Raw genomic sequence first — 12,423 nt, 5'->3', positions numbered from 1 at the left:
CCATCAGTGGACTTGGAAAGGGGCACGGTGGAGATGAGGGAGGGAGGGAGGGACTGGGAGGGAATGAGGGATCGGGACACGGCTGGGATACAGAGTTAATAAAATGTAATTGATAAAAAAAATAAAAGAAAAAAGAAAAAAAAAACAACAACAACAACAAAAAAGACTTCCATTGTTGCATCAAAGAACCTTTACTGGCTTGCTCTCATTCTGTTGCATACTGTTTCTCTGAAAAGCTCACACTATGAAAATCCAGTTTGTGAAGAAACCCAGAGGAGCCTATGTGAAAAATTGAGGCTGTCAAAGCCTCGGGTGTCAGACATTCTTTGCTGTGCTGACATGCCAAATTCATGAACTTCCCAAATAAAACTTACTAAATCCAATGGTAAGTTTTAGAGTTCTTTATTATATAGGTATCAAATTTGTTATCTCCAACTTGCATTTCGTTACACATTTCTTTTATAATACTTTAGTTCTGTTTTATACTACAGTGTCTGATGCTATAAAGACAACAGTCAATACTTTAATTTTTATGCACCTAAATGACTTCCTTTGGTCTTTTTAATATCTATTGCCACATTGAAAATAATGATTCTGGGATAGAGAGATGGTTGATAGCACTGGTTGCTCTTTCAGAGACCCTGGGTTAAATTCCCAGCACCCACATGGCAGCTCATAACTCTCCATAACTCTAGTTCTAGGGGATCTGGCCCCTCAGACATACATACAGGCAGAACATCAATTCACATAAAAATAAAAATCTTTTAAAAGTATTTATTCTTTCAGTATCTCATGGTTTCCATATTTGCTGTTGAAACATCTGTCGAGCATATTGGCCAGCTTGATTTATTTCTGACTTCCTAGGAAGGACTTCTTAGGCCCTGGACTTAGATGTTTCTCTGTCCATTACCGCCAACCAAGTTGTTTCACCAGCTTTACAAGTTTAGCTCTTAAAAGATTTTAAGCACTGTATTTTCTTGGAGTAACAATTCACTTAAGACTTTTAGATGTTATATTAAAACTCATAAGTCTCTTGTTAGCGACAAGGCTCATGAGCTGAAATATTATGTGTTCATTATCAAGTTTATATAAATAATACTTTATGTCCCAGATCTAAGAATTCTCATTAACACTAACTCAATTTAAAAGACAGCCTTACTTGATTTTGCGTATATTCCTACACAGAAGTTAATATAATCTCAAACTTTATTTTGTATAGCAATTACTTGTGGCATATACTAAAAACGCAAAATTGTGGACCAACTCTCTGTAGTACTAGTTCAGCAAATTGAAGGGAAGCTTAGACAATAGCTCATTAAATTAGTTTACTGAAGCTCCATAACAAATATAGGGCTTATATGTATGTATGTGTATATACATACTCACAGTTTTGAGGCTGGAAGTCTTAAAATATCTCATTTTGTTTTCCCCCCTGAGGTCCTTTTTGTCATAAATGGCCATCTTCTCCCTTGGTTTTATAGAGTCTTCTGAGTCCTATTCTCTCATTAACATCTTTATAAGATGTTGGAACTAAGAGACTCTTAATCCACTCTAGCCTATTTGTGTTTTTATTTTGTTTGTGGGTTTTTCTTTTTAGGTATGAAAAGCAAAGAAGTTAAATACCCAAATAATTAGAACCAAGAATAGACTATAAACCATATCATTTCTTTCTAAATTATATTTCATTCTAAATTGTGTGACCATCAAAATCAATTTGTTTTAAAAGAAAAAAAAATAGAATGACTGATATTGTGACTCAAGATCTAGTCTGGTTGGAGGTTCCATATTTTTAAAGAAATGAATCATCATAATTAACATGCATAACATTAAATTTGAAACAGTGGTGTATGTACATTTTATTCTTTAAAGACATATGGGTTAGTTTTGAACTGGTAAAACCCATCAAAAAAGAACTGAAAAAATGAATTGCACTTAGTTTCATGAACATATGTGGCATATAGCATTTCCACTAGAGAGGGTCATTTCCTAGTTCATATCTGTGACATCCAACTAAGTAATTTAAATAATTTACATTTAATTAATTGGTCCAATCAATTAAATTTACCAAAAATTTAGTTAGGGTTTAGGAGATTGGTTGGATTCAGGGGAACTATATAATCCTCAATGGAAATTATGTATGTGAAATATATTTAATTGAAGCCAAGGAAGAGTAAAACAGCTTTAGAAAGTAAATTTTTTCCACTTCAAGCAAAGAAATGCATGTATCAAGTTACTCTATAGACAGTAAGCTTTTCCTGCTGTTGGAACAATGAAATTATGTGCTAAATCATTTTATTACTGTGCCCAAATGAGTGATTTCAAAACTAGGGTCAGGGAAATAGAGATTGTTTTCTTTAAAAATGGAAGTCTTCCTTTTGAAAATAATAAATACCAAGATACATGAAAACAGTTTTCATGCCTTGTGTGGATTTTTCTTAGGCTTCTCACTTCTCTCTTCTATGTTGGGCTCTTGACCTAGAAGATGGAAAGTCTTGATTAATTAATGAAGCAATACTATAGGACCAACTTTTTCTATACATTCAACAGGAGATGGTTTTCTTTCTCATTCCCAAAACATGGGAGGTATGTAAATAAGTGATATATAATTAGATGCTCAATATCTGAATTTCACTAAAATGTTTGTATCCTGGGCCTAAAATGTCTTGTATTTTCTTATGCTTTAGCTTAATATTCTGTATACTTTCCATGGCATATTTTGAAATGACTTACACTAGTAACTTCTGACATTGGGAAAAGTAAATTGGGACAGTATCTCTTGACTAGACTCCTCTTGCCTTCTGATGTCAACGGGAAAGCTGGACACTAACATAGGTTAACAAAATTCAAAGAAGCCAATTGTGGTACGAGCCTGAAATGTGAGCACTTGTGAAACAGAGGAAAGGTCAGCCTCAACTTCCTATCAAGCTGGAGCCCTTGTGAGTTGCAAAGTTAGACTAGAAAAACTACCCATAGAACAATGAACAAATAAAATAGTTGTTGATTTAACCACCATGGAGGTGGTTTATTATACAGCGATGAATAGCAATTGATAAATAACATCCTGGGAGGAGAAAACTTATAATTGATTTTCTACATAGCCCAAATTTTATTTTAAGAAATCCTGAGGGGTTGGAAGGGGTATTTTTTCCTTTTTTAATTTATTTTTTATATTAATTACAGTTTATTTACTTTGTATCCCAGGTGTAGCCTCCTCCTGATTCCCTCTCAATCCCATCCTCCTTCATTTCCTTGTTTTTGTTATAATTCCAAGTTGGGGATTTTAGTTTGTCCACACCTGTTAGGTGTCTCATGCGGAGTGTGGTCTTTGCCAGCTGGAATTAGTTGAATTCTGAGGACTTTGAGGGGTATAAATATGACAACCCAAAGGAAGAAGGCGTGGCTGCTTAGAGGAGGACTGCTTGCTGCTGGTTCGTCCTGCTGCTGCATTTGTTGTTTGCTGATTTGCTGGTTACCTGGACTTCTGAGTTCCTGAGTGATTGATATTATTATTGTGCCCAAAAGGATCCTATAACCTCACCCAGCAGGAACTCTGCCCCCTGTCCCCACTAACCTTCTTTCTCTTCTACCCAGCGTTGGGTGGTTAGAAGGGAGGTAGAAGCATTTAAGAACCCTAAATAAAATATGTTTGTTTAAAAGTCTAAGCCTACAGAAGAGATGAGAGAAAAGGGGGGTGCAGGAACCAGTAACTCAAACAGCAGATAGAAACACTAAGAGGAAATTCTATGGTTATTTTAATGGTATTTCATATGCTGAAGATGAAGGAATGTTTCAGACTCAAGGAAGAATTTTTTTAGACCAAGAACTCAGTGAGCTGTGTTGCCTCAAGAGTCAGTGAACCCCATAACAGAAGTTGCCAACTGTGTGACCACATACATCTTAGAGACACTTCTGCTGAGTGTACAAAGGGTCCTACACAGACCAGGATCACACTTGATCCTTTTTAAAATCTTCAGACTGAGCTCTTGTATTTTTTCTTTTGTTATGTAGCATCCAAAGATTTATAGTGATATTTTAAGAACTTAAACCTTTAAACCTTCTGCTGTTTTAATTAGTGATATCTTCCACATACAGCCCTAGTGCAGGTAGACAAAGTTGTTTCCCATTATAATGTGTAGGAAAAGAAACTGTTTTGAGGAATGAAACCCAAACTAACTGTAGATGCTTCATCTCTCCTGCTTAGTGCTTGCTGACTGATCACATGTAAACTGTTGGACAGAACAGGGCAAAATGCTAGCTAGCATCTAGTATCTTCACTATGCCTAAAACTGGAAAGCAAACAGGGCCAATTAAATGAACGTTTGAATTATACTGTTGACACAGGTCTTGTCACTAAGTTTAGAGGAATACTAAACTGTCTTAAGAATCATAACTTATAAAAAAGGAGCTTGCAAGATCTGAAGCTGACCAGAACTGAAATCTTTTCCAGTAGCGCTTCATCACTTCCTTATTCCTATGACCTTAACAGCTGACTTTCTTTACCTTTTTAGCAGAATAGCACTAGTACCAAGGTTATTGTTACTAAGTGGCCAGTCCAGGCAGCCTTTGCTTATCCTCATGCATGCTACTCAGGCTCAAGCATATGACGCCATTGTGGGTCCCAACTTGCCTTTACATTTCCTCCTTGCGTCCCATGAGCTCATCTTGCTTTGCTTTCTAATTGGCCCTGAGCTTGTTTGATAACATCAAATAGAATGATGGCATGTTTTGTTAATAAACAAATTTATGCCTCAGAGGCTTTCTGCAAGGACGTGCTTTTTTTCCTCAGACTCTGCCAAATGGAGGGATTTAAATTTTTTTAATTTAGTCTGCACCTTGGAGTGTTTGGGGTTTTGTTTTGTTTTGTTTCCTGTAGAAGTGAAGGACATACCAAGGTTGTCATCAGTTGAATGTATAAATGGTCTCAAATTCCCTCGGGTCTCCTTCACAAAATAATCAATGACGCTGAAAAGGTTTGGGAGTGTTACCTGTGTAAAAAAAAGTGAGAGATGGCTCAGGGCCTGGCTAAGATAAACAAGAGATTGCCCCCCTCCACCCTGAGGTTAGTGGGGGATGCTGTGTATTTCCTGACCTCCAGAAAGGCAGGTCAGATCTGCATTGTACTTCAGTGAGTTGCTGAATGGCCATGATTTTCTTACCCATGTTTCTTGTCTCCTTTTACTATGTGGCCATTGTCTGGTGAGGAGTTTCTCTCTTAGGTTTAGTCTGGAAAGTAAGATTCCAGTGCTTTGCCTTCCCACGATTAAAACAGAAAAATCACTCAATTTAGGACAAATTTTCCCTCCCTGAAATTGGAAGTTAACTAGGCAAACAAGAAGAAATGGCAGCTCCATAATCAAATGTTTTCTAGTCGCTAAGAAATGTTTATAAAAAGAACCTTCTACATGTTGAAAATATTTTTCCTTAAGTTGGCCATGGTTGCTTTCCTCTACTTGAAACCAGATAATTTAAGCATCTTAATGTGTCATTATAACAGGATAATTAAGGGTCTGTGGGTCACTAAAATCTCTCTCATAAATCAAGTGAAATTTTGTTAAATCTGAATATCCCAAATAATCATGAAGTAAAATAACTCACTAACATGCAACCTGGTTGAAGGTCAGGGTTAGGAGGAGTTTTAAATTGAAAGAATAGTTCAGGCTATCCGTTTTCCTTCTGCTGTGGACTGCAGTGAAAGCTAATTACAAGAAGTCCAGTTCTCCACTTAGAGTGGCACAATAACTATTTCTGACTATTTGGTTTTATAGATGCTCCTTCATGAATCTTGTCTTCTGCCTCTGTTACTTAACTTGGAGCTGTGTCTGATTGGTACACACCCATTGTCCAGAGGCAAGAAGATCTTGAGTTTACAATGGACTGAAATACATAGCTGCATCCATAGACATGGATCTGAGAAATGCCTGAGGCATTTTGACTAAAGTGAGCTGTGTGAATTCTAAGACTTACAGTTAAAACATGAGAAATTCTACCACATGATCTCTTTTGCTATACAATGAGCCCAGACAGGCAGAGAAAGTAAGAGCTAATTTTAAAGAACTAACAGGCCATGTCACCACACTTTCAATGGCTGAGACCAATATAAATGCAGTTTACTGCCCTGTATGTATAATAGACATAAGAATGTCTACCTCGTGGTAATCAATGTAAAAGTTTGAACTGCATTCATTTATAAATTACTTAGCTGTGTATCTGAAATTGTATTGGAGGGTAACACTGCCTATTGTTAGCTCCATGATATAATAACTAAGCCTGAAGAGAGGTTGAAGACAAGGAAGAAGCCTGGCCTTCGAGAGCACTGCTGTTAAGAGAGCATTGCTGGACTTCTGCACGGTGGGTATTAGAGGACGAGGCATTCGCATTGCTTCCCATCAGATACAGGTTAATTTGACTATTTCTTAATAAAGAATATTAAACAAACACTTAATAAAGGCACCCCTATTTCCCTGAAACAATTATATCAAGCAATCATTTGCAGAGAAAGTAGAAAAAACAACTTTCAGAAGAAGGTTCTCTTTGCTCAGCCTCAGTTGCCTGTTTCTGGTGTCTCTTTCTAACCTTCCTATCTTAGAGATGTTTATTTCCCTTTTTACCATCTCAGTGTCTTTTCTTCAGGAAGATTTCTGGTTTTGCCCTTTTCTCTGTATTCTATAAAGTTCAGAAGGCAACAGAAAGAAAGTTTATCAGCATCAAAGAAATGGCTACGTACAGGCTTTTCCAGTTCAATGGTGTAGTTCTTTCCAGTGCTCATCACTTTGTAGTGCTTGATTCTTGGCATTCTAAAATTAAATATATGGTTGACCTCCTTTTAATTATACAGTTGAGTTGATGCAAACTAAATGAATATAAAATATGCCCTGAGTACAAAACCTGTACATTTACAACAGTGTTTAGGTTACAGAACTCTGTTTTCTTCATTGGGATCACTGCATCTCTTTGAGGCAAATGATAATAGGAAATATGAGAGAATAGATAAAAATAAAAAACTGGCATTCTCTCAGTAACATATAAAGCAGACCTGTTAAATCTTATTAAAAGGTAGGAATATGGTTCAGTGGTACAACTCTTGTATAATATCCACTTCCTATTACTGACCAAAAAAAAAGGAAAAATAAAAAAATAAACCCAAACCCAAAAGAATACAAAATAAATCTCATGTGGGCATTTATAGGTCAAATAATATACCTTTTCTATTAAAACAACTTTGAAAGCACACAGCTTTGTACTCCATTTCTAATCCCAGCTGACAGTCCTCCATACCTGCTTTTGTGCTAGCGCACAAGCTTCCTTCTGTTGCTGCAAACTTTGCAGTTATCTTAAAGATGGGGAAAGTGTTTAGTACTGTAGAACAGGTGGGTGGAAATGTAAAAACAGTAGTGGTATCTTCAGGTCTTCCTCTCTAGTTACCACCCAAAATAGTAAGATTTCGTTACGAATTGCTTTAGAACAGGAAGTCACATTGTATTCATACTGTATTTCAACATTATAAACAGTTGTTATAAAGCCATATTTTAAAATATTAGGAGCTCATCTCAAAATGTTATCTGCTAAGAATCTATGATGAAAACAGAAGTCAATAGTTAGTTTAGAATCGTAGCATGTTTGCCTTGAATTCATTTGGTTCATGTGGCAATTGCGTTTAATGGTGACAAGTTAACAGCATGTATTATGGTGTCATTTATCTGAATTGAAAAGTAATTAAATATTTGCCCTATGTTCAGAAACTAAGAAAAATATTTCATTGGGTTTAGCTTGCCTACAGGGCCTTTGCACCCTCCTTTCAGAATTACAACTTTTTGATTTGCATCTTATATTCTGCAAGGGCAAGGCTGTACAACAGTGTCTATTCAAGGACTCTCCTCATCTACCATTACAGCCAAAGCCCCTCTCATCTGGCTACCACATTGGAAAGCAAATCCTTAATCTCAGTGGCCTACTTTCGAAGCAGGGGATTACTCTTAGCCAGCCTGCTCCCTTCATGAGAAATATTCCTTAAGGATAAAAAGCCACGAATCAGTTTCAGACTGGCAGGAAAAGAGTCTTTGGACAGAGGATGTCTTACATGCCTGTTCAAGATGTTTGGCTCTGACCTTATATTTATCCCTATCATGAAAACTCTCTTCAGTTTCAATTCAAATTCCTCTATCCTGACAATAAATGACTGCTACCCTATGGGAGACTGGTAGGACAGTTGACTTAAATTCTGTCTCTGTCATAATGTGATCTCTAAACCTCCTCCCACTGTGTGAGTGTGTGTGAGCATGAGTGTGTGTATGTGTTTTCAGTTTACATAATGGAAGTGATAAAGGCTTACATCTTAGGGCTACTATGTTTTAATACTTGCAAAGTCCTTATTAAATTCCTTGATTTATTTAAGCACTCACTAAATTATCTTATTTACATTTAATATGTAGATTATATTCATTGTTTTCTGCAAGTCTAATTTGTAAAGCACGGAAAATACTGTTCTCTCAATTTTTCTTGTGTGCCTGTAGCAATGACTGTAGCACTCAACATAGGGCACACAAAGGCACAGTCACACACACACACACACTCACACTCGTTCATATAATGGGACAATGATTGTTGGTTTTAGCCATCACATCATATCATCAGTTGATGGGGAAGCTGTGAGATGAAAGCAGACAGGTCAGCAGAAGCTCTTGGGACTTCTGAGTAATGGGTTTAAATTTTGGAGTCAAAGGTGATACAGAGACTCAGAGGCTGTGAAATCTCATAGGTTTTGTCTCTCTTCTTAGACTGCATTTTTCTACCAATTTTTGGTTTGGTTTGGTTTATAAAATAAAATAATAAAATGAATAAAAATTTGCTGTTTAAAGTGTTCTGGTTATGATATATTAAAAAAAAATAAAGAGCAAGTGAAGCGAGATATGGTGGCACACACCTGTGATCCCTGTACTTAGGAGGCCGAGTCAGGAGAATTACAAGTCAACCTAGGCTACAACAGAAAAAGAGAATGACCTCAGTTCTTGCAAAAGAATGAAGAAAAAAGAAAATGTGAGGTTTGTTGTAAAAATACCTTCATGTCTTATGAGTTCACGTGCCACTGTGCTGGGTAAAGGGTAAAGATAGGTGATGCTCTGCCTAGAGAGAGGAATCACCTGGTGATTTGGCCCTGACAAACTCTGTTTAGTCCTGAGAGCAGCCTTCCTTCCTACCGCTGATCTGTAAACACGTGGGGGGAAAATCGCTTTCAAGTTCTGCTTTGTAAACCAGTTTGCCCTTTCCAGGTCGTGTTTACCGGACTCACTCACCAAAGCTGAGCATTTCTCCTGGAACCTCCCTGAAAGAAAATGAACTTGTTTTGTGGGAAACACAGGTGTTTCTTATTAGTGCAGATTCTTGCCAAAAACTTTACATTAAATCTCCTCCGCTGGCAAGGCACCATTCCAATACTCTCTCAGATTGCTGTTTTTAAAAATCAAGTGACATATTTAGTAGAAGATATTAAACCCTGAGACCGGGGGTTAATTTTCTGCTTTGTACCTCCTATTCAAGGAGTTAGTACTTTTCCGGGGTCCAGGACTGCCCAAACATGAGCTGAAATAGGATGACACCAACGAACATTCCACAGTGTATGGGGCTAAACCCGTGAGGCCTCAACTCTACAGAGAATAATAGGCAACTGAGAAAATCTGGCAGTGGGAGACGCGGTCTTCGCAAGAAAAGAGCACACCATTTGGTTGTCCAGCGCCAAATGGTCAGTCTTGAAAACATACATACAAGTAACATAGAAACTGAGCAGTTTATATTAAGAAAAAATATATATGAATATATATATATATACACACACACATACATGCAATAACAATTTGTGAAAAAAGAGGTCTTGAATTCAAAGGACAATAGGGAGGAGTGTATGGAAGGGTTTGGAGAGAAGAAAAAGAAGGCAGAATGTTGTGATTGTATTATAATCTCAAAAGAAAGAGAAAACCAAAGAGAAAGTAAAGAAAGGAAAGAGAAAAAAAGGAAGAAAAGAGAGACCTGTGTTTGCCACAAAACACATCCCATCAACAGCTATAACTTGTACTTCTTTTGCATTTGTTTCAAGATTGCCAATTAAATTATTAATCAAATAAATTGCAACTTTAAAAATCTTCAATATTGTATTATAACAGTTGAAAATATGTTGCTAATGTTTAGCTTGTAAAAGCATATGTCGTTATAACATATTCTGCAAGCTAAAAATGCTAGTGTATAATAAATAGAAAACATAAGGAATCCACAAGAAGATTGAAACTTATTTACTTTGGGGAAAAAATAAAAATATACACAGAGATACACACATAGATTCAGAAGCACCAGGGTCTAATTTACCACCTAACATTCTTGCCACCTGTTCATGGCTGCTAAACGGGCAAGCAAATGAGGCTTTCAAGGCCATGGCTCAGGAGAGTAATTGAGACATAATGCCATGATTTTAATTTTTTTCTCTAAAATATTATTTACTCTTTACTTTGTTTATTCACTATCAATGTCTTTATATTCGATCCATTTAGAATGACAAGTATTTATGAAAAAAACTAGTAGATTTATTGGTAGATGAATTGCAGTAAATAAATAGAATATGATCCCAACAAAGAATAGTAAATTCAAAAAATCAAAGTTCTATTTATGTTTTATGTAAAACAGTAATTTATTGAATATTTAAATGAAGGACGAAACCTTCTGTATTTTAAATTATGCTATCAGTTGTGACAGTTTTGCCTAAGCCAGCAGTTTGTATGGAGTCTGAAAGCAGGGGTGGCCTGCTTTCAGATCCAGCCACTGTAATTACATATAAAATTAGTTTGCACGTATATATGCATGGGGATGCACGTGTGCCTGTGTACACTTATTGTGGACCCCAGAGACCGATTTTTAGATGGGATTTCTAACTGTCCTGCAGCTTGCCAAGTGGGCTAGGCCTGCTAACCAGCAAACCCGGGGATCTGCCTGTCCCCATCTTCCTACTTTCCTTCCTTCCTTCCTTCCTTCCTTCTTTCCTTCCTTCCTTCCTTCCTTTTTCCTCCTCGCCACTGACTACCTGACTCGCACTCAGGATGAACTTTTCTAGATCCCACCATTTGCCTGCACATTTCATGATTTCCTTGTTTTTAATTGCTGAGTGGTATTTCATTGTGTAAATGTACCACAATTTCTGTATCCATTCCTCAGGATTAGGTTTGGGAGGAGGGGACAGGAACTCCACAGGGAGAGCAAAAGAATGAAAAAATCTGGGCACAGGGGTCTTTTCTGAGACTGATACTCCAAACAGGACCATGCATGGAGATAACCTAGAACCCCTGCACAGATGTAGCCCATGGAAGCTCAGTGTCCAAGTGGGTTCCCTAGTAATGGGAACAGCAACTGTCTCTGATATGAACTCAGTGGCTGGCTCTTTGATCATCGCCCCCTGAGGGGTAAGCAACCTTACCAAGCCACAGAGGAAGACAATGCAGCCAGTCCTGAGGAGACCTGCTAGGCTAGGGACCTCCACTATCAGTGGACTAGGGGAGGGGCATGGGAGGAGAAAAAGGAGGGAGACGATGAGTGAGGGGCCACAGCTGAATACAAAGTGAATAAACTGTAAATAATAAAAATAAATAATTTTCTTTTAAAAAAGAGAGTTTTGCTTATGTCATACTACTTCTCATTCTTGTGTTTATATTTGTAGCCCTAACAATGCAGAGCAGGTACTGACTGGAATGCCACCCCTTAACAATATGATAGTCAGATTAATCAAACATACTCTATCTCCTGCCGAATGGTGATGGAGTAGTTTTTACTGTCGCTACCAGGCCTCAGGATCATATTTCCCAAAGAAGGGTTCTTCTCCAGCATCTCGGTTGCTTCTTTCCGGGAAACTGCATAGAAACATCTACATATGTGAGATGAAAAAGAAAACAATTTTTTAACTGATGAAGATCATTACTTGAAAATAGTGCTGCCAAATACCTTGAGAGCTACAATTTTTTCTTAAAAAGAGAGCAAGAGAGAACTTGAAAAGCAATCCACTAACCCATGTATAATCATGATTACCACTGAAAAGCTATGACAACTCATAGCAGATCCCCAGTCTTAATTCGCAACGGGGTCTTAGATTGCTTTGTTGTTGTTTGTTTATTTGCACTAACTACTTTGAAATGCCCCAAGGCTCTCTGTGGAGCTCTGTTTTTCTCGTTTATCTGTTTATTTGTTTTGAGATTGGGCCTTGCTATGTAGCTTTGACTGGCAATGCTGGCGTTGAACTCAAAGATCCACATGCCTCTTTCTCCCAGTGCTGGGTTTAAAGCTATAAACTGCCACTATGTCTAAGCTGACTCCATTTGGTATAATTTGTTGTTTGTAGTGTTTTTGTTTGTTTGTTTGTCTGTTTGATATTTTGAGACAGAGTTTCTCTGTATA

At 37.3% G+C, this 12,423-nt stretch overlaps 1 protein-coding gene across 1 annotated transcript in view; it reads right to left on the bottom strand.

Annotated features, from left to right (window-relative positions):
- Positions 1-195: 195 nt before the first annotated feature.
- The window catches only part of Stap1 (signal transducing adaptor family member 1), a 35,765-nt gene continuing 23,537 nt past the window's right edge, over positions 196-12,423 (bottom strand). Inside the window, exons 6-9 of the mRNA XM_021626898.2 lie at positions 11,768-11,896; positions 6,725-6,794; positions 4,889-4,985; positions 196-2,475 (exon numbers count right to left, since the gene is read on the bottom strand). Coding sequence (XP_021482573.1) covers positions 2,414-2,475; positions 4,889-4,985; positions 6,725-6,794; positions 11,768-11,896 — 358 coding nt within the window. The 3' untranslated portion in view covers positions 196-2,413. The remainder of the gene's footprint in view (positions 2,476-4,888; positions 4,986-6,724; positions 6,795-11,767; positions 11,897-12,423) is intronic.

The sequence above is a fragment of the Meriones unguiculatus genome, chromosome 3 (genome assembly GCF_030254825.1).
Source record: "Meriones unguiculatus strain TT.TT164.6M chromosome 3, Bangor_MerUng_6.1, whole genome shotgun sequence".
Classification (NCBI taxonomy): Eukaryota; Metazoa; Chordata; class Mammalia; order Rodentia; family Muridae; genus Meriones; species Meriones unguiculatus.
Note: the sequence above shows the minus strand (reverse complement) of the source record. Positions and strands in the feature narration are given on the sequence as shown.